The sequence below is a fragment of the Maylandia zebra genome, linkage group LG3, assembly GCF_041146795.1.
Source record: "Maylandia zebra isolate NMK-2024a linkage group LG3, Mzebra_GT3a, whole genome shotgun sequence".
NCBI lineage: Eukaryota > Metazoa > Chordata > Actinopteri > Cichliformes > Cichlidae > Maylandia > Maylandia zebra.
This window is the reverse complement of record NC_135169.1, coordinates 61,915,569-61,941,069: the sequence shown is the minus strand read 5'-3', so window position 1 is coordinate 61,941,069 and position 25,501 is coordinate 61,915,569. Positions and strand designations below refer to the sequence as shown.

The following is a 25,501-nucleotide window of genomic DNA, read 5'->3' as shown; positions in this document are numbered from 1 at the left end:
TCCAAACAGAAGTGACAGACTTGAGCAGGGTTCATTTAAAGGCTGACAGAAGTGGAGTGGTGACGGGGAGATGTTTGACAGGACAGTGTTTCAGCCTCCACAGGTTCATGTTGTGCTCCATCAGTCAGTGAGGCTGTAGAGTGTGTGAGTGATGTGAATGAGGATGATGAAGATCTGATGATAGCAGATAAAAAACAGGCTGCAGAGACTTTGAGCCATACAGGGCACACAGTGTGTGTACAGAACAGCTGAAATCATTATGGAGGCCTCACTGGAATATGGAAGCATCACACTACAGCTTCAGTGAAGCATTAAAGTCTCTGATATCAGATGAGAAATGAAGCAGCCAGAGCTTTTTCATGAGTGGAAATCCACTGTGACTGTGAGCTGCTGCTACAGCCTCCAGATTAGCCAGCAGCTCATCCTGCTCAACATTTTCTCACCAACTTTAATGGAAGTGTGATGTTTTCAGCTGGAGTGATGGTCAGGGTGGCCTCCCTCTCCTCTTCTTCTCCTCTTCCTCTTTCATTTGTAAAGCCACTTCTGCTGCTTTCATTCATTTGGAAGTCCTGTAGCTGAGTTTGGGAGAGACTAACAGCCTCGGCAGCAGAGGGGAGAAAGGCTGTAACACCACCACTTTACTCTGTTCTACCTGTCACATCATTTTATCAGGAAACAAATATGCTCATGTTTTTACTATGTTTGTCTTGAAGATGTAAGAAGATCACATGGTGCTTTTTATTATTGTGTTGGTTTGTTTGCTGTCTCTTGGATGGAGCCCAGCTGTGCGTGGCCCCTGGGCCTGTGGTCAGAGTGTGTGCTGGATAATCCGGCCCAGGATGAGGCCAAACTGACATGGGATGAAATGTCTGTCACATAATTGAGCTTAGTGTAGTTTCATTTCTGCAAAATTTAAAAACAACCAAAACGTTGTTCTGTCTTTTCTATGTTATACTGTAGACTTTCTTTGATACTGTGTCCAAAAGGAGCAGCTTTTACTTTGAAGGGGAGCCGTCTCTGTTTCCTCTTCGGTTGGATGATGGAAGCAAATGAGTGTGTGATGTTCTTTCAGTGTTGCACTTTGTAGACGCTCCCTGAGCACTGGTCTCACAGCCAGCTGCACATAGAGACCAGTGTTGTTAGTCCAGGTCAGAAGATGACTTGTTGGAATGAAAATGAGCTTGTAGTTTGTCTGCTTTAATAATGTGACTGGAAAAAGGTGTTGGACTTCAAATATGTCCATTTCTTTCACACTTCACCTTTAAAAGTGAAGCCTTGTGGTTCCTGGAAGGAAAAAACACGACTTTTTCAAGTCTTTGTCCTGTTTTTATGATAAATGTACGACTTTAATGTGAAACATTCAGAGTTTTTTCTCTTGTTGTGTTTGTTTGAAGCTGCTTCCTGTTGGCTTCAGCTGTTTGGAGTTTCCATTTTCTAAACTTCTACATTCTGAACCTTCTTCAGCTCTGAACAGATGATGAAACACTGAATGATTTCAAGCTCACACTTTGTCTAATAAACTTACATCTTTCATTCTTTATACAGATTGAGTTTCTGTGGTTTGTCAGAGATCAGCTGTGATTATCTGGCAGCAGCACTGAAGTCCAACCCCTCCCATCTGAGAGAGCTGGAGCTGAGCTCCAACAACAAGCTGCAGGATTCAGGAGTGAAGCATCTGTGTGGTTTCCTGGAGAGTCCAGGATGTGGACTTGAAACTCTGAGGTCAGTCAGCATGTTTTAGTTGTGCTGAGATGAATAAAACTGCAGACATCAGGCTGATATTATACTGATCCACACTGAGGATCTTCATGGTAAAGTCTGTTTTCTTCTTCTCTGGTTTAGTCCATTGACTGCAGCAGAACAATGTTCACATTTCAAACAGTGAGACTCAACATATGGCCCGCGGCCCACACGCGGCCTGCCCACCTTTCCTGATTCAGAGAGAGGGGACCCTGATTAACTGTGTAGTGTTCTTCCTCACAGTTCTAAGTATCAGACACAACAATGAATAATCCACAGCTGACTGTCTTTAGCAGGTCAAAGGTCACGGCACACAGCAGACAGTGGAAAATATTATAATTCTGATCATTTATCAGCACATATCCATATGTATAAAAACAAAGCTGACACTGTGAGACTTGATCAGAGGTGTGATCATCACAGCAGAGGCCTTTGTGTCAAAGTCACTGAGGATCAAACAGAAACACATGAAGCAGATTTTCCTGTTCTGGCTTTTTATAGCAGATAACCTTCAAAATATTCTGCAGTCCATCAAAAACTGAAGCAAACCATGAATCAACATGTGAACATGAGCTGATGCTGCTGAAGTGAAGCAAAGTTACAGAGGTTTGATTACAGACACAGCTGAGAGTTTGTAATCTGTCATCATTTTAAAAGGTTTAAATTTCTTCAGTATTGAACAGCAGAAATGAGGCTTTGTTTTGGGAGGCCGACAGCAGTGAACACAACAGCAGACTGGTGCGTAATAAGCAGTGAATAATGCAGGAAACAGATTTTTGAAGGTAAACTGTTCTTGAAGTACACTGAGAGAGAGAGAGCTGTGCAGGAAGTAAAGGTCAAAGTCAGAGAGAATTCATGACGATGTTCATCAAACGTAAAGCGTAGTTTGGATCTTCTTCTGCTGCTGGTTCAGTCAGTTTTGGTTGGAGACAGATGAAACCTGCAGCTTCAGGATCTGTGAGCTGTCCACTTTCAGCCCCGACGGCGTGTCCGTGTACGTGCCGTCGAGTGAACGATCCACGCTCTGTGTTTCCATCTTTGTGTGTTTAGCTGCTCTCATTTACTGTTTTATCTGTTTGCTTGTTGTTGAAATACTTTTGGGAGCTTTAACCTGAGATTCTGGCAAAATACATTTATATTAAAAATCGATTCAGGATTGAATGAATCAACATCGCTTTATTCAAATTAAAACCATTTAAATAGGAAAATCCATTTTTTACACCCGCCTCTAATGCTGGGTAATGTCAGCTGGTCCATGTGCAGCTGGCTGTGAGGCTCAGGGAGCGTCTACAAAGTGCAACACTGAAAGAACATCATCCATAAATATTGAGTAATAACTGGACTCTCATACAGCGAGACTCAAATGCCTTTAAACATCAGCTTATCCTGCTGATCCAAGTCCAACACTGAGTTTGTAAAAACATGTTTGTCAATCATTTTTTTTTTTGGTTTCTGAGGAAAATGATTCAATAACTTGCTGCTAACACACAACATTTGAACTCACAGACTCTGTCATTGGATATATTGGAAAGTGCATGGATGATACCATCACAAAAACCACTGTTCGCATATATCCAAATCAGAAACCCTGGGTAAATAAAGATGTTCGCGCCAAGCTAAAAGTGCGGACCTCTGCCTTTAACTCCGGGGATGCTGATGCATATAAAGCAGCCGGGTATGACCTCCGAACGTCCATAAAAAAGGCCAGAAAGGACTACAAGGACAAAATGGAGTCCAGCTACCACAGCTTTGACACCAGGCGACTTTGGAATGGACTGTGCTGCATCACTGACTACAAGAAGGTCAACACAGTCAGTGTTCAGCCCACTGCATCTCTTGCAGACGAGCTTAACAACTTCTATGCTCGTTTAGACAACAGAGAGCAGATCCTCTACCCTCAGGAGGACAGTGAGGCTGCAACTCTAACTCTGAAAACAGAAGCTGTGAGATGGACCTTTAAAAAGGTAAATCCTCACAAAGCTCCAGGACCAGACGGCATCCCAGTCTGGCTACTCGGAGTGTGTGCAGACGAGCTGGCAGAGGTGTTCACCAACATCTTCAACCTCTCCCTGAGGCAGTCAGTGGTCCCCACGTCCCTCAAAGCATCCACCATCATTCCCGTTCCCAAAAAATCAGTGATCTCCTGTCTGAATGACTACCATCCTGTTGCACTGACATCCGTCATCATGAAGTGCCTGGAGCAGCTGGTCAAAGGTCACATCTGCTCATCCCTCCCTGACACACTGGACCCTCTTCAGTTTGCCTATCGGACAAACAGAGCCACAGAGGATGCCATCGCCCTGGCAACGCACACCACCCTCACTCACCTGGAGAAAGGGAATACATATGCAAGGATGCTCTTCATCGACTACAGCTCAGCATTTAACACCATCATCCCCTCAAAACTTGCCACGAAGCTCGTCGACCTTGGGCTGGGAACACCGATGTGCAGATGGATTCTAAACTTCCTCACAAACAGGCCCCAGGTGGTGAGAGTTGGTAAGCACACCTCATCACCACTCATCCTAAACACAGGTACGCCACAGGGTTGTGTGCTTAGCCCCCTCCTAGATCCCCTGTTCACACACGACTGTGTTGCTAAACAAGAGTCCAACATCATCATCAAGTTTGTGGATGACACAACCATCATAGGCCTCATCACAGACAACGATGAGACGGCCTATAGAGATGAGGTGATGGCACTGTACGAGTGGTGCCTGGAAAATAACCTGACTCTCAACATCAGCAAAACTAGAGAGATGATAGTGGACTACCGGAAACGACCAGTCAGAGAGCACCAGCCCAGCCACATCAACGGTGTCAAGGTCGAAAGGGTCAGCAGTTTCAAATTCCTTGGAGTCAACATCACTGAGGACTTCTCCTGGACCCTTCACACAGACACTGCTATCAGGAAAGCTCGCCAGCGGCTTTACTTCCTGAGGAGGCTGAGGAAGTTTAGCATGAATGCCAACATCACCTCAAATTTTTACAGGTGTGCAATTGAGAGCTTGCTGACGAGCTGCATCACAGTTTGGTACGGAAGCTGCTCTGCCAGCAGCCGTAAATCACTACAGAGGGTGTTGAAGGCAGCAGAGCACATCACTGGCACGAGGCTTCCTGCCATTCAGGACATTTATCTCCAGCGATGCCTCCGTAAAGCACACAGCATCATCAAGGACCACAGCCACCCAGCACATCAGCTGTTCTCCTTGTTACCATCTGGCAGATGTTACAGGAGCCTGTCTGCTCGGACTACAAGACTCAAAAACAGTTTTTACCACCAAGCCATTCGACACCTCAACCACAACACTTAAACACACACAACACAGCACTCAGAAGCTACCCTGCAGCTTCACAAGTACTCTGTTTAATCTGCACTGGTCACTCCACTTTATTGTTATTGATATTTATATTTAAAAGTGCAATACTGTGATTTTCTGCTGCTCATTCCTGTGCAATATCCCATCTGCCCTCCTGTCATATTTCTTTTCAAGATTTTCTTATTTAATCACTAGTGTACATATATTTATATTTATAGATACATATATATATTTAGTCATCTTTTCTCTTTTATCATGTCTCTCTAATATTTACTCCTCACTATTTTTCTATTTTCTGTATTATTTTATTTTATTTTATTATATTTTCTCCTACTGTATCATGCTGCTGAGTGACTGCAGCTCGTCAAACACATTCCATTGCAATGTTGACCCTGTGCTAACTTGCATATGACAAATAAAACTGATAGAAACTGATAAAAAACATTTCATCATATTTCCTCATAACCCTCTTTTTTCTGACCATTTGATCCCATTTTAATTTGCAATAAAGGATCCACAGAGTTTGGTGACAATAATGACAGTAGATGTTTGTGTGAAAGTGCTGGAAGCAAATGAGTGTGTGATGTTCTTTCAGTGTTGCACTTTGTAGATGCTCCCTGAGCACTGGTCTCACAGCCAGCTGCACATGGGCTGTATCCCAATTCAGGATCTGCAGCCTTAAAGTACGCAGCCTCACCGATCCTCAAGGGCCGCGTACTCAAAGACCGCTAAGGCCGGAAGTGCGAGGCTTGTGAAATGGGACGGTCTAGCCTCCGTTGCACTGCCCAGGTTGCCTAGCAACCATGATACTAACAGCTGGAAACGTGTCATACAGCTTTGTTTGACAGAAATGAAGGAGAAAATCTTTTGTTCATTTTTTTGTTTGTTTCTACCTGAGCTTTGATCATTCTCTGTAAGATTAAGCTCAGCTATTGAACGGCGTATATTTTAAAGTAAAGGCTTTAAAACCAAGTTAGTACAAATGTCACACAACTTTGCCAACATGTGGCCAACAGTAATGTTTTAATGTTCTTCGTTATTAAACATTTGCACATAAATAAGTGACATAATATTCAGTACTTACTTAAAGTTTACTCTTCGGGTGCCCCTCATCCGCCGTTTTTTTTTTCGGCAAAATTATCCACACCCACCACCGCGCTATGCATTCTGGGATATGTTGGGCCACGAAGTCTACACTGACACAGCCTTGAAATTCAGGGAAATGAAGGACGCATTTCAGGGCCGTATTTCGAGCAGCCTTTGAATTGGGACAGCCTTCAGCACGCCGCTGTGACGTAATCGGCCTTGAAATGCGTACTTTAAGGCTGCAGACCCTGAATTGGGATACAGCCATAGAGACCAGTGTTGTTAGTCCAGGTCAGAAGATGACTTGATGGAATGAAAATGAGCTTGTAGTTTGTCTGCTTTAATAATGTGACTGGAAAAAGGTGTTGGACTTCAAATATGTCCATTTCTTTCACACTTCACCATTAAAAGTGAAGCCTTGTGGTTCCTGGAAGGAAAAACACGACTTTTTCAAGTCTTTGTCCTGTTTTTATGATAAATGTACGACTTTAATGCGAAACATTCAGAGTTTTTTCTCTTGTTGTGTTTGTTTGAAGCTGCTTCCTGTTGGCTTCAGCTGTTTGGAGTTTTCATTTTCTAAACTTCTACATTCTGAACCTTCTTCAGCTCTGAACAGATGATGAAACACTGAATGATTTCAAGCTCACACTTTGTCTAATAAACTTACATCTTTCATTCTTTACACAGATTGAGTCTCTGTGGTTTGTCAGAGATCAGCTGTGATTATCTGGCAGCAGCACTGAAGTCCAACCCCTCCCATCTGAGACAGCTGGACCTGAGCTACAACAACAAGCTGCAGGATTCAGGAGTGAAGCATCTGTGTGGTTTCCTGGAGAGTCCAGGGTGTGGACTTGAAACTCTGAGGTCAGTCAGCATGTTTTAGTTGTGCTGAGATGAATATGATGTGAAAGTTGTGCTGACACTAAACTGCAGACATCAGGCTGATATTATACTGATCCACACTGAGGATTTTCATGGTAAAGTCTGTTTTCTTCTTCTCTGGTTTAGTCCATTGACTGCAGCAGAACAATGTTCACATTTCAAACCTTCAAAGAAGAAGAAAAATCCTCCACTGGATAATTCACTGTGAAACTCTCCAACTCTTCATTCCACCTTAAAGTCTTTCTGACACTGAAATCCAAAGCAAAATGTGCATTTGCTTTACAGACAGCAGTCCAACACAAACATACACACATCATCCAAAACACAGTCCAACATCCAAATCTCCTCCACTGCCAGCATGAATGATGGGAAAGAGAAGGAGGAACACTCTGACATTCAGGGTTAGAATGAGTTTCATGAAGCAGACTGTGAAGATCAAAGCTGCATTAGAAAGCTTACATGAATGAATGAGTGGACAGAAGTGGACAGAGATCATCTGAAGCACTTCAAAGGCTTTAAATCAGCACATTTCTCTTTATTCTTTATCAACTCTGTTAGTTTCTCTCAGTTTTCTGTGGAATGAAGCTAACAGCAGGCTAATAAGATGCTGACCAATAGGTTTCTATTAAAGGTTGTAATTTGTATATGAAAAAGTGCAAACATAAGCCTTTTAAAAGTCCCAATGGGTGCAGTCAAAGCAGTCCCTCAGTCCCAGTATAGAGTCTTTGGTCCAGACTGGAACAACGGTGTGCCCAGTTTGAGCTCTCTTCAGTCCTGTGACCTGACAGACCCAGAGGGGCCATCACATCACATTTAGAAGCTCCCCTAATGGAGCCACAACACATGTCCAATACTTAGTCTGTCTTGTTGGACCAGCTGGAAGAAATGATTCAAGGACTTAGTCACAGAACAGAGATTCAAATCTCCAAAATCCAACTTGCTGCATCAGGAAATATAGTCTGAAACTCTGCACAGTTTCCTGTTTGAAGCTGCTTCCTGTTGGCTTCAGCAGTTTGGAGTTTCCATTTTCTAAACTTCTACATTCTGAACCTTCTTCAGCTCTGAACTGATGATGAAACACTGAATGATTTCAAGCTCACACTTTGTCTAATAAACTTACATCTTTCATTCTTTATACAGATTGAGGGACTGTGGCTTGTCAGAGATCAGCTGTGATTATCTGGCAGCAGCACTGAAGTCCAACCCCTCCCATCTGAGACAGCTGGACCTGAGAGGAAACAACCTGAAGGATCCAGATGTGAAGCAGCTGTCTGATCTTCAGCAGAGTCCAGACTACAGACTGGAGACTCTGGTGTAAGTAGAGTGATGGAGTGAGTGGGTGGTGCTGTCAGCAGTATTGTACTAAACACAGTCAGTATGAAACAAAGATCCAGTGTTTCCTGTAAAGCTGCAGCTTCTCAGTGAAGCTGTGAGAGGAGAATGGTGACAGGCTTCAGGATTGGACACAAACACTTCCTGTTTCTGACCTTTATGGTCACCATAGTAACAGCTGTCACGCTCTGATCAAACGCTGTCAACAGCCAATCATCTCTCTGAACAAAGCAGCACGCAGACCAATGACTGCATTCATTTCCAAGTTTAAAGCAGTGAAGAACACAGTCTGTAGGTGAGGAAGAATTTAGTGAGAGCAGATGTTTGGATGGAATTCCTCCAGTTAACAGCTGGAACCGTCCATCTGGATTATTGGGCTTGTTGTCGGGGTTCCTACAGAGCTCAGAGTGGACACACCAAGGTTCTTCTAATGAATGAAAGTCCAAACTCAAACTAGGAGGGAAAAACATTTTCAGCAACTTCAATAAAAATCCAAACATTAGAAAAAGTGAAGCAACAATGAGTCCAAGTACAGTCCCAGCACTGAAGTCCCTGCTGCTCTTTATACTGGATGTGCTGCATCACTGACTGACAGCTGATGAAGAGTCTCTGGAAACACTCGTTTATCTCCTCTGCTCTTCCTTCTTCTCTCTGCAGGTGGAGCTGATGATGGTAAACAGGACGGTGTGTGTGCTGAGAGAGGAGGAGCTGTGTCCTGATGATCCAGAGAGGTTGAAGCAGCAGCAGCTTGTGTGTAGAGATGCTCTGACTGGGCCATGTTACTGGGAGGTGGAGAGGAGAGCTTCATCCAGCAGTGACTGACAGAGGAATGAGAAGAAGTGCAGATGACTGTCAGTGCTGCAGAGTGAACTGCTCTGAGAACAGCTCCACTGTCAGACACAATGTAGAGTCCAGCATCATCCCTGTGTGTCCCTCTGGATCTGACAGAGGATCATCAGTGTATCTGGACTGCTCTGCTGCTGCTCTGTCCTTCTACAGTCTCTGCACAGTCTCTGTCTGACTCTGGCTTCAGACCCTCCTGGATCAAACTCACCTGGAAAGACTTTCAAACATCACTCAATAGATTTGAATACAGAATATATTTAATATATACTGTAGATGTACTGTAGAGTTGCAGTTTGTCACTTGTAAATACAGTCTGTGAGCAGCTATGAGCTGAAAGATCTTTCTAGAAACACGAAATGTTTTCACTCTTCTGTTGCTTTTTCATATATTTCCACAACATTAATATTGATCCCACCTGTCTCACCTGTTTCATGCTTTTATACATAATAACAGGACACGTGTGATCTGAGCGCTGCTGTGGTTGCTGTGCTGCACGTCTTCATTTAGATAACAGAGACATCTAGTGGTTCAGAGGGAGAACTGCAGGAGGTGGAGCTGTGTTTTAGCATGGAAAACTTTTTATATTCAGGCGCAGATACAAATATGACAAGTATCAGTGTGAGATACAAAAGGTCACATCAGTCAGCAGAGGGAACAGTGATCACACAGCAATGTAAGAATAGAAACATAACAGTGAATCTGGACATGTATACAGATGGAAGCAAACAAACAGGATGTAACACTACATTAAAGCCACAAATGGGAAGAAAACAAAGCCAAAGGAAATATATATTTAATCTCAGGAATCTAAATCAGATGCATCAGTTATAGTTGCATGTATTCATTATCATAATTTAACCTTTAATATTGATGTCTTAAATTTATTTTGAGTAAATTAGCAATTTTATGGTATTTATATGGTTGTATTAAATAAAGACATCACTAATGAATTAATTATTTCAGTAATTCATTAAAAATGTACATAATCAATTAAAGAAATATATTAATAATGAATTATCCATTAATTTCATTTAAAATGTTTCATTATTTGTTTATATACAATTATAATTAGTTAATTACATATTTAATCAATTATTGGTTTGTTTTCTATTTTAATTATTTTACTGACACATTTAATGAATTATTTAATCATGTATTTATTTAATTCACGTTGCTACTCCTGGCCCTGCATCGCTGTTCATAAACACATTTTATTTGTCAGCTTCACCCATCAAAGTCAGGGGGCGGGGTTAATGCTGATCAAGTCAAAACCATTGCTTTGGTCTGGTGGGCGTTCTTTTAGTGGGCTTTTCTGTCACGGCCTGCGTGGCAGACTATGATGAGGGGAAGGAGGACCCAAATGCTGGACTCTTTGATGAGGTCAGTGCGTTTATTTACAGTGATGCAAAATAATCCAAACAACAATAAATCCCCAGTGCGTTCCCGACTCTGACATGTCCTCTTGCCAGTGTTAGTGTCTTTGTCTCCGCTCCTCAGTGTCTGAGCACCCCGTGCTCGCTGCCCTCTCGTCTCCACACTCCTCCTGGGGAATAACAAAGAGGCAGCCGTCAGCAACGCCACAATGCAGCAGACTAACCTTAACTAACTCGCCAAGAGACTAACGTGAAGTTACGCAATGATCCAGCATCGGAGACAGCTCCACCACACTCCTAAGTAGCTCCTCTGATGAGGCTTGATCAGCTGCAGGTGTGAGTAATTCTCCTCCGCAGGTGTGGCCAGGCTCCTGGCTGACACACCCACACACACACCTAGATACACAAACATGGAAACAGGAGACAGCAGCACCAAAAACACACATGTCCATAACTTCTTACAGGCCCTGGGTCACCCAGACCCTGGTCCCATGACAATTCCTCAAAACTAAGTAGGCCTACACACCAGGGTTTGGACATGTGTGGACCCAAACTATACTTAAACTTTACCCTTTTTTGTGTCACCAAATACACTTTAATATCTTCTAGACAAGAATGTAGTGGCATAATCTTTAACCTCCTAAGACCCAAACTCCTCCGTGGCATTCATTTTTAGTTTCTCTTTGATATTTGGGCTGATTGGGACCTGATGAATGTAAAAACAAAGAATTACCAGATTTTTTTTTTTTTTTTTTACCAAATTTTAGTTTCTGAGAAAAATGAGAGCCACATATGAGGATATTTGTCTAAAATGTCGATAGCACACTGGCAGTATAACATCCTCGTAAGTGGATATCAGGCCCTTGTAGAGCAAAATGTAGTATTTTGGTCTAAACAACCCTAAATGTGATGTCCACATATGTGGACGCCAGGTCCTAGGAGGTTAAATATCTGCTCACTTTGTCAAAATGAACCTAATTATCTCTGATGAGTTCAGTGATGTCTGCCAGCTCACCTTGCAAGTGGTCGAGCTTATACCGCCGACAACGCGGCACACAACTTGTAAACCCCTGCTGACTATCACCTCTTGAGTTATTTATTTATGTTAGTTTCAACTGTTCCTGCAAAACGTAAGCACGTGTTACTGATAAAAAGTCCAATAGAAGCAAAGTCTAAACTTTGAAAACAAAAAACAGAAACCTGTCTGATTAAGATCTGATGTTTGGGGGGTTCAATAAGCAGTGTGACCCGTGTATATGCATCAGGGGTGGGTTTTGATGATCGATTTATCGATTAAAATCGATTCTCGCTTGGATAACGTGATATTGATTCATTAAAATCCTGAATCGATTTTTAATATAAATTTATTTTGGCCAAAACGCCAGAATCTCAGGTTAAACCTCCCAAAATTTCAACAACCACCAAACAGCTAAAACAGTAAATGAGAGCAGGAACACGGATTCTGCACAAAGACGTAAACACAAAGCGCGGAGCCGCCGACGCATCAGAATCAGTGAGATGTGACTTTCTCACCTGACTGCACGGACACGAGCTGAAAGCCGACAGCTCGCTGATTCTGATGTTTCGGCGGCTCCGCGCTTTGTGTTTACGCCCTTTTTGCGCTGATTCTGAAGCTGCAGGTTTGATCTCTCTCCAAACAATATTGAGTAAACCAGCAGCAAAAGAAGCTCCAAACTACGCTTCACATAAACATCGTCATGAATTCCCTCTGATTGTTTTGCTGCCACCAGGATAAAATCACACTTCATGCACAGCTCTCTCTCTCTCTCTCTCTCTCTCTCTCTCTCTGTACTTCAAGAACAGTTTCCCGTCTAAAAATCTGTTTTCTGCATTATTCGCTTGCTTGTTATGCACAAATCTACCATTCTTACAGCCTGTCGGCCGCTGTTTTTTTTTTTCTTTTACTTACTTCTGAAAAAAAAGCCTCATTTCTGCCGTTCAATACTGAACAAATTTAAACTTTTTAAAATGATTCAGAATTGCAAAATGCTCAGCTGTGTCTGTAATCAAACCTCTGTAACTTTGCTCTGCTTCACGTCAGCAGCATCAGGTAATGTTCATATGTTCATTAATGGTTTTCTTTTGTTTTTGATGTACTGCAGAATATTTGTATAAAATCCCAGGCCAGGAAAACCTTCATGTTTTTCTGTTTGATCCTCAGCTACTTTGACACAAAGGCATCTGCTGTGACGCTCACACCTTTGATAAAGTCTCGCAAGTGTCAGATTTCTTTTTATAGATATAAAAATATAGAAATGTACTGATGCATGACCTGAATTATAATATTTCTGACTGTCTGAGGCAAAATTTCCCCGATTCACATTGAATCAAATTGAATCGAATCGATTCTAGACATGAGTGATGATGCCAGCCCTAATATGCATGGGTTATTTTTTTTGGTTTTTTTGGGGTTTTTTTGTCCCGTTTGGATCTATAGCCATCAGAATTGTTGTCTTAAGGCCAAGAAAGATGCCAAGCGGATTTATTTTACCAAGTGGATCATCATGGCCTTGCCATATTGGTTCATTTGATTGACCTTTATTATAATTATGTATTTATTTCATTTTCAGTTGCTACAAACGGGACAGACATGACTGTGGGATAGGACAGGGAGAAAGAATGAAAGAAAGAGAGGGAGAGAAAGAAAGAAAACCAAAGGGGAGAAGAGACGGTGAGAAGGGGGGGAAGAGAGAAAAAAACAAACAAACAAACAAAAAAAACAAAACCCTGGGTCACCTGTATGGAGAAAAAAAAAACAGAAGAGAAAGCAAACAACAAAGAGCAACATAATAAGAAAAAAAAAGCACCATCACAATAAACTAGCTAGCAGTAGATATCAATAGTTACTAAATAATAAATGATATTGTGCAGCACGCAAGATAGACAGCGCACAATGTGCTTTGAGGCAGCAGCCAAGAAAGCTGTAGTCCGCGTCTGTGAATACCCATGTGTACACCTGTGTGCATACCTGTGTGGATCAGCATGCTTGCATTCCAAAGGTTTCTCCATGTAATGATCTGCTAGGGAGTGTGGGGAGCCACAGCCCCGTCCTCCAGGGTATGAAGCAGGTATGGAGGAGATCAAAGCTCCAGACATCCAGAGGCCCCCAGAACACAAGAGACCAAGGAAGACCCACAGAGGGGCAGCCGCGCCACTGTCCCAGAAAGAGCTAAGGAGAGTCGCAGATGAGGGCTCATTCAGCAGCCGCGGAGCAGAAGCCAGGGGGAGTTGCAGTGACGCGCCCGTGAGCTCCGCCGGCAGCCAGCTGTGCCTGAGTGACTGAGCCCCAGGCCGAGAGGCCGGGGGCACCCCACCTCCGAAGTGGCCCGAGCGAGCCCCAGGCTCCAGGCCCCAATAAGCAGCCGCCAAGGAGTGAGCCGGTGTGTACCCGGACGCCCACCCCCAGACACAAAGAACCACCAACGCACCGACACCTGAGGGAGTCCACCACTGGCAGGGGAAGTGGTGGTGGGTGGAGACAGGCCTCCAAACCTTGGAGGGCCTGAGATGTCCCCAGAGAGGTGGCGTCTGATACCCAACCTGACATATAGACACAGACATACAGGCACACACAGACACAAACATCCATTCCCACCCTCATGCTCTCATATGCACTTACTTCACACTCAACCGATGTGGAGACAGACATAAAGAGACGCTGTACACACGATCACACTCCCCAAGCGTACTATACGAACTGGGTCCAGGTACCCTTGCCCCTGGAGGGGGGAACTGCACCCAGACCCAGGTGGTGTTACCCTTTTCCCTGCGGTGGGGAGAGGCAGACCGCTCCGACTCCGCAGCAGCAGGGAGGCCCCACACCCCAGACCGCAGCCGGACGGCCAACTCCTCCTAGCCCCCCCGCTCCAGCAGGCCGCAGGGAACGGGGGTGAGAGAAGACTCCAAACCTCCCTCCACCCGCTCATTGTAGTGTTGATGCATGTGTGTTCTAAGGTGCATTTAAAACCCAGAAGGGCATGGAGCTACCTGCCAGAGAGCAGCAGGTAAGCGCATAGTCCCTCCTGCTAGCCCTCAATGTCTACGTGTATTTTAAATTGAAAGGTGGGCAACGACGCCAGGGGTGAGGTGTACACCCTGATGGTAACTTGGACTCCGTGTAGCATGCCCACCCCCAAGATCCTATATCTATGTGTAATGAGGGTGTGAGTAATGTGAATGTCTAAGTTGTGGGATAAAATTGAGGCAGAGGCAGCCAGAAGGGGACAGAGGGAGGGGGGGGGGGGGGTAGCCTCCTCTGCACCCTGGTGACATACCCCTACTCCAAGGCCCTGCATGTGTGGGTGGTTGTGGTGGAGCGGGAAGAGGGAGGCAGCTGGAGATGGGGAGGGAAGGAAGGGAGGGGCAGGTGACCCCTCCCTGGGGCCAGCTCCCCCACTGACCCCAGTAGGCACCCCCATACTCCGTGACCCGCCAGGGAAAGGGGGCTCAGGCCCATCCAGACCGGGGCCCAGCGCAGCAGCGCCCCCCAGCCCCACAGAGCCCGGGACAGTCCACCCAACCCCACCACAGAGAAAACTGCACTCACCTCCCATCCACTCATCTTCCAGACTACATGAGACGATAGACGCCCAGGCTGAGATCTTCCTCCACCTCTCCTGTATCTCCCCCTCCTGCAAAGAGCTCCTGAGGAGAGGAAAGCTCCTGCAAGGTGTGACAATCTCCCCCACCAGTTGAAGAGCCCCCCAGGTGGCTCGACACACCAGCGGCATCATGCGCCAGGGATGGGCCCCCATGCACCCACCCGCACACAACCCCGGCAACACACAAACCAGGACCCAAGGCCCCGAGGCCCGACCAGGGCCCCAGTCCAGAGACAGAGCGCCCCCAGAACCTCACGCCCATCCCGGACCCACCCAGGGGCAGACAGGCTACCAGGTCAGTTACCCACGTCCGTCAGCACAGACCCTCCCCTAGCCCCGCTGCACGCAGCCACGAGGAAACAGTCAGAAAAGAGCCCCCAACTGGACATGACCGCTACCCCGGGTTGAGCCCCCCAAGGAAGATGCCTCCGGGGAACCCCCCGACGCCCTAAGCCTGTCCCTACCCCCACACCAATCACAACAGTGAAGGCGGGACCAAACTATGACCCCCCACCCCCACTAGGTGATGAAGCTGATCAAAGGAGCCCAGAGCAATTGATCTGATGTGGTGGCCGAGGCTGTATCAAAACTAATGTAATCTAATAGATAATTTCTATATTGGTTAGAATTAAGATTGTTTTTATTTTTCCAGTTCATGAGGACAGTTTTCTTGGCTATGCATAGGGCAGTGAAAACCATATGGGCTATATTCTTTTCTGAAGTGACATTATCTAAGCTGCCCAACAAACACACTAAGGGGGAAGTTGGAATGTTACATTTCAGACACCTTGATAAGTCTTCACATACCTCGCGCCAAAACTTCTGCACTGGTGGACAGAACCAAAGAGCGTGGATGTAATTGTCTGGTGTATTGCCTTGACAGTGTGAGCAGTTGTTGGAAGATGTAAAGCCCATCTTGAACATCCGATGACCTGTATAGTGCACTCTATGTAGTATTTTGTATTGTATTAATTGCAGATTAATTGCAGGTTTTTAAGCAAATCTGAGACCAGAAGTTTTGGTCTAAACTGACTGATAAATCTGCTTCCCACTTTGCAATAGGAAGGGATATTGATTCATCTAATTTAGAAAGTGTTCTGTATATTTTAGATAATAATTTGGGGGATTTAAGAGTAAGGAAATGTGCCGCACTTGGTGGTGTTTGTAATTCAACTTGACTGAGGTTAAATTTCTTTTTTATTATGGATTTAATTTGTTGATATTCTAAAAATCTTTTCTTGTTAATCCTATATTGTGCAACTAGTCTGTCAAATGGGATAAATTCTGTTCCCTCTAATATATGTTCTAAGTATTTAATTCCTTTACAACTCCATTCTGGGAAATTAATCATATTATTGTTTTGTAATATGTCAGGGTTATTCCAGATACAGTGGGGCAAAAAAGTATTTAGTCAGCCACCGATTGTGCAAGTTCCCCCACTTAAAATGATGACAGAGGTCAGTAATTTGCACCAGAGGTACACTTCAACTGTGAGAGACAGAATGTGAAAAAGAAATCCATGAATTCACATGGTAGGATTTGTAAAGAATTTATTCATAAATCAGGGTGGAAAATAAGTATTTGGTCAATAACAAAAATACAACTCAATACTCAACACCCTGAACACGTCTGATCTCGGAAGCCAAGCTGGGTCGGGCCTGGTCAGTACTTGGATGGGAGACTGCCTGGGAATACCAGGTGCCGTAAGCTTTTGCATTTCAACACACAAATGACAGTTTAAATATTGAAACGGATCTGAGGCACTCTTTAAGCTCATTTTCGAATAGGATGGTTAGTGAGTCTCGCGCAAAGAGCTCTTCCACTCATGTAGTAATGTCAAATCCTTCAAGCGTTACATCAATATCACTGTACATGCACAGAGCACCTGTAGATGTTTTTGTGCAAACACTCACAATTGTTTATGACGTGAATATTGCAGCATTAAGTATGCATTATAACTGTGCTGTCATGTGCAGCTATTAAAAATAAAAGTAGAAACTAATCAATATCCTTCACTCTAAATTGTTTTTTAAATCCCAATAAATGGGTTACAGTATCTACATGAACCCCGTTGTCGAGGAAGCCTCTCACTTACGGCCATACCAGCCTGTTCTCATCTGATCTCTGAAGCTAAGCAGGGGCGGTCCTGCATAGTCGCGTCACCTTCACCTTGCTCCATGTTAGAAACTCCATGATATCGTGTTCCCTGCTCAGGGTAGCACACTGATGCGCATTTATTCAGTATTCTTCGGGGCCGCAGTCGGCAGCCAATAAGAGTTAAAACTCGTTGCACATGAGTGTCAGGTTGACACTGTGCCCGCTGCACGCTACAAGGTTAACAAGTTCCTCACTACTGAGCCCAGACCGACTAGCCGTAGACATTCTCTACATTTACAGAATAAATAAGTTCGTGTATTTCCTAAATATTTCGTTCTTGTTTTTTTGTTTTGTTTTGCACAAAAGCGAAATGCAATAAGGAGCGTTGTCATGAAGCTTTTCCTCAAGCTGCCTCCACTGAGTGAGCAGCGGCGCCCTCTGCAGTTTGTGTGTGGAAGTGCAAAAGCTTACAGCACCTGGTATTCCTAGGCGGTCTCCCATCCAAGTACTGACCAGGCCCGATCCTGCTTATCTTCCGAGATCAGACGAGATCGGGCGTGTTCAGGGTGGTATGGCCGTAAGCGAAAGGTCAGCTCAGAAACGGCGTTTTTATACATGCTGTAATGACACATACACGCTTACGTTTTTGTTTTCTATATTTAAGTTAAAATGTCCAAACGACAAAAATGTTGGACTTCCAAATCGACCCAACACACTGTTTTCTCTCTGTCACTTTAACACTGTGCTGTAATCAACGAACATGTCTTCTTATCGTGATGTTACTGCGGGAAAAGCATTTTTGGAGCTCAATTTGAAGCTGCAGTTAATAACGAAGGTTTGCATGTTGTCGCTGTAACATATGAAGTTTAGCACAATAATATATATCAAACTGTGTAACATTTGCCACCAATAAAAGGTCTTTTTCACAGCTCTTCCATCTCATGCTTGGTGTCGCGTCGTACCCTCAGACCCTGCCTGTGTGTTCCTGCTTGGTTTCATGGTTTGGTTTCTGTTTTTGTTTCATGCCAGCAATAAAAGCTGTGGTTTTAGTTACATTTCGTCTCGGAGTCCTGCATTTGGATCCACATTTCCACCTGCCCGCACTCAGAGCCCTGACATCAGCATAATATAAAATAATGTGTTTTCCCGATACCTGATTTTTAGCACTATGTATGCATTGGTCAACTTTCAGATCTATGAAGTTCAGCTCAGTTATCTAAGTTTTCATTTTTAGTTTTCATTTGCATTTAGATGCACGGCCGATTCTCTGATGTGTGATCTGTTTCTACCTGTGCTGATGCTAGCAGGACTAAAGCTGATCAAGCAGCAGTAAATATGTGAAGCAAGGCTGAAGGATACACTCATAAAATGAACAGAATCATAAGAATATAACAGCACGAGCACTGCAAATGCAACTAAAACATGTTGACATCAAATGGTATGTTATTTGAAATCTATATGAAATAATGACACATCTATGTTTTCCAATTTTTTTTTTTTTTTGTATTTATTTAGTTTTTCCACAGTTGTGTAAATCAGTCTGTCTGTGGACTGGTACAGCTGAAAAGCCGACGCAGCCAGTTCCTCTTCTTCTTCTTCTTGGGTTTTTTCTCTGGCACAGTCTTAGCTTCAGTTTCGAGTTCAGCTGGATTGGTAATTATCGTTTTCTCTCTGTCTTCTGTTTGTTGTAGAGAGTCATGCAGAGACATCTCAGTTGATGTCAGGGAGTCTTCTTCTTCTTCCTTGTCCTGTTCTTTGGTGTCTTTTTCCACCAGAAGCTCAGATTTTCCATTTGCTGTGTTGGAATTTTGTTCATTTTGCTCCTGTGTGATTTTAATGTAGGACGCTTTGACTTCTTTCAACTCTTGATAAAGAGTCTCTACTTTCATGTCATGAAGCTCCTTGTTGGAGCAGAGCTGGGATTTAAGCTCACTGATTTCCATGTTCAGTGTCTCCTGGTCCTGCCTATGTTTATCTTCCTGTTCCTTGAGTTGGTGTTGAGCTTCTAGGAGCTGTTGTTGGAGTGTTCCTATTTGCTCTTGTTGAGTCTTGTATTGGACTTCAAATTGAGCCTCCTTCAGACCTACACAGTCCGTGTGTGAAGCCTCTGTGGTTTGTGTAGAAGAATCCACACACTGCTCTGTGGTAGGGTCGCTGACGTCTTCGTGCAGGACACGGATCATGTCATCCAGCATGACAACTGCTTGGTTGTCCTTTGCTTGAACCTCTGTTTTGCTCTTATCAGGCTTATTATTATCATTAGCCTCCTCCAGTTGCTCTATGAGCTCTTTAATTGTTTCTTCATGCTGTTTTTTGTCGGCGATCTTCTGTGCATGAAGTTTGGTCACCTTAGACTGGTAATAAGAAGCCCTCTTATTAGCAGCTACCAGTTTCCAGTAAAGCTCGTTCTGGTGGTTTTGGGAAGCTTGTAGTTGATGCCTGAGAGCAGCAATCTCACAACATGAATCATACTGGACTCTGCCATGATGGGGTATAAATCTGGGATTTGGCTGATGTTGCCACGTCCCTCCATTTGGCCCAGGGTTTTGTCCACTGGCGTTATTCATGTTTGCCTCTGTCTCCATATTCACGTCGTCCTTTGGTTCTGACATAGGGAGGGTGTTAGAGTTTGTATTGTTGATTGTCATTTATGCTTAGAAATATTTACTTATATATGCTTAGAGTTTTGTAATTAGTTGTAGATTGGTAGAGGTTTTGATCCTTGATAGTCTGCAAACTTTGTGTGTATTAGACAGCACTCTGGGAGCATGAGAGGTCGTACCGTGTCTTATTGTTTTATGGTAGGATTAACGTAGTTGCGTCTGTTCTAGTCTAAGTGCTCTTTGTTTAGATGAACTGCAGGACTTCCTCACCGTGTTATCTAGGGTGAACCATCTAGGGTGAGGGGGAGGCTACCCTCTTCCTGACCAAGGATGTTTGACCCTTTGATCAGCACACACACACACACACACACACACACACACACACACACACACACACACACACACACACACAGGCAAGGTACTCTTTGTGTGTATGTAGACGTCATATGTTAATGAACCTATGCATATTCATGTAACCTCAATAAAAGGACAGTAGTACGGGAGGACGGACGAGAGCAACTGGGGCCAAGCGAAGGAACGGCGTTTGTCCGGTTCTCTCCCGTGCACGAGTACCATGAAGAACTTTGCCTACTTGTGTCTTGCTTTGCTGTGTAATTATATTGTCTTCAACGTTCCAGCGGATGGGTTCAAGCTACAAACCTATCATTAATTGGTCCTTCGATGCCGGAGCCCTGGAATCGCATTCACCGAGGGGAGGAGGGACACGCTGAAAGACTGACGTCAGCCAGGAAGTTCCTGTGGATTCGCGGTCTGTCTTTCTCCTCGATGAATGGCGATCGGCGGGATTCGGGCTGATATTACACGCTAAGCAACGCCAAGTAAGTTTAAAGAGGCCGACTCTATAACCGTGTCGTTGTGCAGTCTCCGCCATTTTGTGAGGCGTTGAGAAGTTCGCTGCTTTGTGGAGCGAAACCCGGGTTCCTTGCTACTGTGTGCAGCAAGAGGTTCCTTACCGCTTTGTGGGGTAAGAGGTTCCTTACCACTTTGTGGGGTAAGAGGTTCCTTACCGCTTTGTGGGGTAAGAGGTTCCTCGCTACTTTGTGCAGCGAGAGGTGAGTTCTCCGCCGCTTTGTGGGGTCTTGAGAAGTTCTGCGGGGTCCAGATTGTGCTGGACAGTAGGCCTATTTTGTGTTATTGTTATTTTCGTCCTCGTTGTTGTTGTGTGTGCGGAGCAGACCGCGTGGTGTGTGACGTCAGCAGCTGTTGTTGTTATTATGGGTTTCTAAGCAACCAACAGTGAGTTGGAGGGAGAAAGACGTTTGTGCTGGACTTTGCTCCTGGCAGCACAAAGTATTTATGTAAATAAGAGAGAGAGCGAAGGCTCCACAGCTGCGTGGGTGCACGCGAATGCGGTCGCGCGGGTTTCACGCGGACCTGAGCCGTGCGGTTAATCGCAGGCTTATAAATGGAAGAGATTCAAATGTTAGAAGTTTTCAGAAAACACACCAGCCTTGAAGAGCGTGTGGAGAAGGCCAGCCCACATCAGCAGCTGTGCTCTGGTGGGTGGCTTTCCCCCCCCCCCCACCCCCCCACCCCCCCCCCCACCCCTTGCTGACACAAAATGTTAACTCTTTAGCTTGTGTGCCAGACCATAGACGTAATTGAGGTGGATAGTTGTTAAAAGTCACCTACATTAAGCTTGTGGTTGCTTAAATTCAGTACAATGACATATGAGGTGAAGTGATATAGGTAAATATTTAAACTAATGAAGTGCATAGAGACACTTGACCTGTGTGAAAGACTGTCGTCTTATTATGAGCCATTGTTGAGATATAGAGCACACCTGTGAAAACAACTAATATGCTGAACCCTGTATGAAACATCTAAAAGTACATGATGGAGAAGCTGTATTGAATATGAAAGTGTAAGACTTTGCCGCTGTGGGCAGAGCATGCAACTACTGTGTGATGTTGCGTTGCAGTTTTTTTTCTGAGCTGATGAGCAGGCTACACATTATCAGATCGAGAGCTGTCTGAGAACTACTCAAAGGGAGGAAAACAGAGCTATGATAACTGTGATAACTGGAGTGTGCAGCGTCTCCATGAGCAGTTTTTCTGCACCTTGACTCGTGTGTGTTTAGCATCAGCATCATGTTTTTGTTTATTTGTTTTGTTGGGTTGAAAATAATTAAATAAACGTGTGATCATGCCTATGGATCACCATGGCACATATCTCCAGCCATATGATTTATTTATGCAGATGAAAAAGTGAGTGTGAATGTGTCTTACATCACAGTGTTTTTGTGCACTGTGCAAAAGTAATTGCCTTTGATTGTGAGTGAGAGCGGTGATTTTGCGGATCACAAGCTATTGTGAAGAGAAAAACAAAACATAAAAAAAAAGTTTGAAAAAGAGACAAATTACATTGTAGACGAAGAAAAATAATCATAGGAAAAAGGTTTTGTGTTGATCAGCCGAAAAACAACTACAATGTCATTTTCTGCTTTTAAGAAAGGATTGTTCACATAAACACAGAGAGAGAGAGAGAGAGATGTGTGTTGATTAAGCAGTGATGATGATAATGAACATGTCTTAGTTTGTCACTTTCAGGTGAAAAGCAGACCTGTATCAATTTTCCACATGCAGCGGTCGGACGGAAGAAAGTTATAGTTTAACATGATTGGAAACATGCAGGCCAAGTTTCTGGCTGACTTATTTACAGCGCAATGTGTATGTGTCTCTCAACCTCACAAGCAAGTGCTCACTCCTCCCTGAAGAATGCAGCTCCAAAGCAATAACATGGCAGATAAAGAGACAGCAGCAAGTCCTGAGCAAAAAAGTCTCAGCGAGCAGCAGCAATGCGGACAAACAGCACCAGAGAAGAAGAGCAAACCCATCATCCTGACTGATCGGCTGAATGGCACTGTGTTTCCAACAAGCTGCAACTTCACTATGCATGTGAAGAAAACTTTTGAGGAGAACTGAAGAGACTGTTGGAGTTTGACATTTGCCACCTGTGGAGTAAAATGGCAAGAAGAGACAGTGGAACACAGGACAAAGCTGAAGGAGAACTGCCGGCTGTGGACTGTTGAAAGTGGGAGAGGACAACAGAGTGAGATGACAACAGGGTGAGAGTAAGTGGAAACACAGAGGAATGCTGTTATTAAATGTGAGAAATCAAAATTTGGGTTAGCAAACCTGGGAAAAGAAAACTGACTGCTTAAGTTGGAAAATTGAGACGGAGTCTGAAACATTGCGAAAATAGAAACATATACAAAATCACACAAACAAGCAGAACATGAATTAACCCTACTAACAATTCCAAACACAAAATAACTCATGAAGACTCATAGCACATTAGTTAAGAAATGATTAAATAATAGCAGAGAAGTGTGTAGGAAAGGCAGCTTTTAAGAACATGCTCTGCTGGATATGCAGCTCCACAGACATGCATTAGACCTGCCTAATAACAAACACACATGCAATGAAAATTAGCTTGTTATCTTTCATCAGTGTTAAAATAGTGTCAATTTAGCAGACACTTGTTATTAAATACTGAATTTATCCAATGCAAAAAATTGACCCTCTAGGTTGCAGGACAACAATTTAACTTTTGTGGGGAAAAAGATCCTGGTTTGACCAACTACTGATCAGACAATAAATTTAGTCGTTGATATAGTAAATTGGGAGAAGCTTCCTGCTTGATTAATGCAGCACAAGTGATTTACTGTATGAGGGGAATTGTCTTTGGTGATACTATTTTGAACATGCTTTTTGTCGTCCTGTCAACTTAGTGGGTTAATAGCTGATATGCAAATTAGTTGATCGGTTTTAGATTAATGTAAGGTGACTGAATTCTAGCACGAGTGAATGAGATGTGTTGGAGCTTGTTGTGTGTTGAGTGGAGACTCTAAAACACTGAGTTTCCTGCTTTGATGTGCGAGTGAATTCTGTATCTAGATACACAACTTTGAATACGTCAGAACAAACTTTTTTATGAAGTGCATGACAGCATGTCACATGTTTTATGATGAAGGGAAAAGGAAAATTGAATAAAATAGATCTGTGGCCTAAATGAGTGAAGAGCACAGACCTGGTGATTAAACTCATAGCTAATAAGACATTAGGGTTATGTTGTGTTTTGTGCAGCTGATGGTTGATTTGGAGTGAATCTAGCTGATGATTTTTTCTTCTGTTGTGAAGTCGAGCCTGCCAATTAGTATGATGGTATGATGAACCATGCTAATGGTATGATTTACCCTCCTGAGATGAGGAGTTTGTGTCATGACTTAACAAGGCCTTTTTATTTTGATACTTTCACAGTGCACTGAAAGTTTTGTTTGATAATCTCTGTTATTTTTCATTTTTATCTTTTGAACAGGCACTGATTTTGTTTGTCTATTTCTTTTCTTTAAGCAGATCTGCACGTCAGAAATTAAAAGTGCTATACGACCTGTCGAGAACGCCGTTACAAGTGAATTTTCTCCACATTAAAATGGGTTCTGTAGAAGGCCACTTATTTGGGACAATTATTAAATGAGTGTCCCAGCCTAAAAAAGGATTCAGCGATGTAATCCAAACTAAAGTTCTTCTTTTTCTTTTTGAGATGACGTCATTTTGCTGGAAGTGGAAACTAAATGCGACGACAGGTTCCACTATCAGCAAAGAAAGGAAGAATGAATGAATGAATGAATGAATGAATGAATGAATGAATGAATGAATGGAAATAAAAAACAAACTGACTGACTGGTAAAAGCTGACAAGACTTGACCACGACTCAAAGTTAATCTCCACCTAGACAGAACAAAAGGGTGGATGAATTTATGTGTTTTTGTTACAGGAGCAGAAAGATGACAGCAACATTCGAGGTTGCATGATGATTTAATCTTTTAAATGCCATTTTCTCTGTCTGTGAATTTACTATGTGTGTGTCATCCACTAACTTGCGCAGCGCTAACTTTATGGTGTTTTTATGGCACCTCTGGAACCTGTTGACCTGTGTCTGACCTCCGTCTGACCACAGTCAATGTGTATTGCTAATGTTTGTTTCTTTGAGAATGCTGTGGAAGATTCAGCTGAAGCGGACAAGTGACATGAGAAAAATGTATAAGGGATTGTTTATGGAATAGTTTATTATGGGCTCATTTGCTGGCCACTTTTGAACCCATAATAAATATATGAGTGGAGTGACTTTGCTTAAGAGAAGTCACCGATTACATTAATGTTAACTGAGCACATGGGATGATCCATGTCTGAGGCAAATTAGGGAAATAATTATAGTTTCCTGATTTGAGAAAACCTGCACATGACACTTGTCTTGCCCGTGCTGAATGCTTATTACTCTTTTGATATAATTGTTTATACGTGTGAAGTTTGATTTTATTTCCAGATTTTGTGTATGCAGGCTCCTGGTGGAGCCAGTTTTTAAGACAGGGATCCAGGTTTGGTGAGTTGACGCATGGTTGTCCATGCGTCAAGAGGTGGGGTCCAGAATTAACATTAAACAATGTTTACTATTATTGTTGCAGTGATTTGTGTGATTAGCCGTTTATTTACAAGTATTAAACCTATGCAAGTGGTGCATCCATGTTCAGATGAGGCTTGATGGCCTATAAGTGAAGTTCACTGAACTAAAGAATG

At 43.5% G+C, this 25,501-nt stretch overlaps 1 protein-coding gene and 1 non-coding gene across 2 annotated transcripts in view; one reads left to right on the top strand and one right to left on the bottom strand.

Moving 5' to 3' along the window:
• LOC112432493 (NACHT, LRR and PYD domains-containing protein 12-like) overlaps positions 1-25,501 on the top strand; it is a 773,783-nt gene that overhangs the window by 684,362 nt on the left and 63,920 nt on the right. The window contains exons 16-17 of the mRNA XM_076882532.1: positions 1,546-1,722; positions 6,834-7,010. Of these exons, the coding sequence (XP_076738647.1) occupies positions 1,546-1,722; positions 6,834-7,010 (354 nt within the window). The remainder of the gene's footprint in view (positions 1-1,545; positions 1,723-6,833; positions 7,011-25,501) is intronic.
• Positions 17,763-17,881, bottom strand: LOC143417782 (5S ribosomal RNA). Its single transcript, XR_013097930.1, has one exon. It is a non-coding gene; the product is annotated as a 5S ribosomal RNA (ribosomal RNA).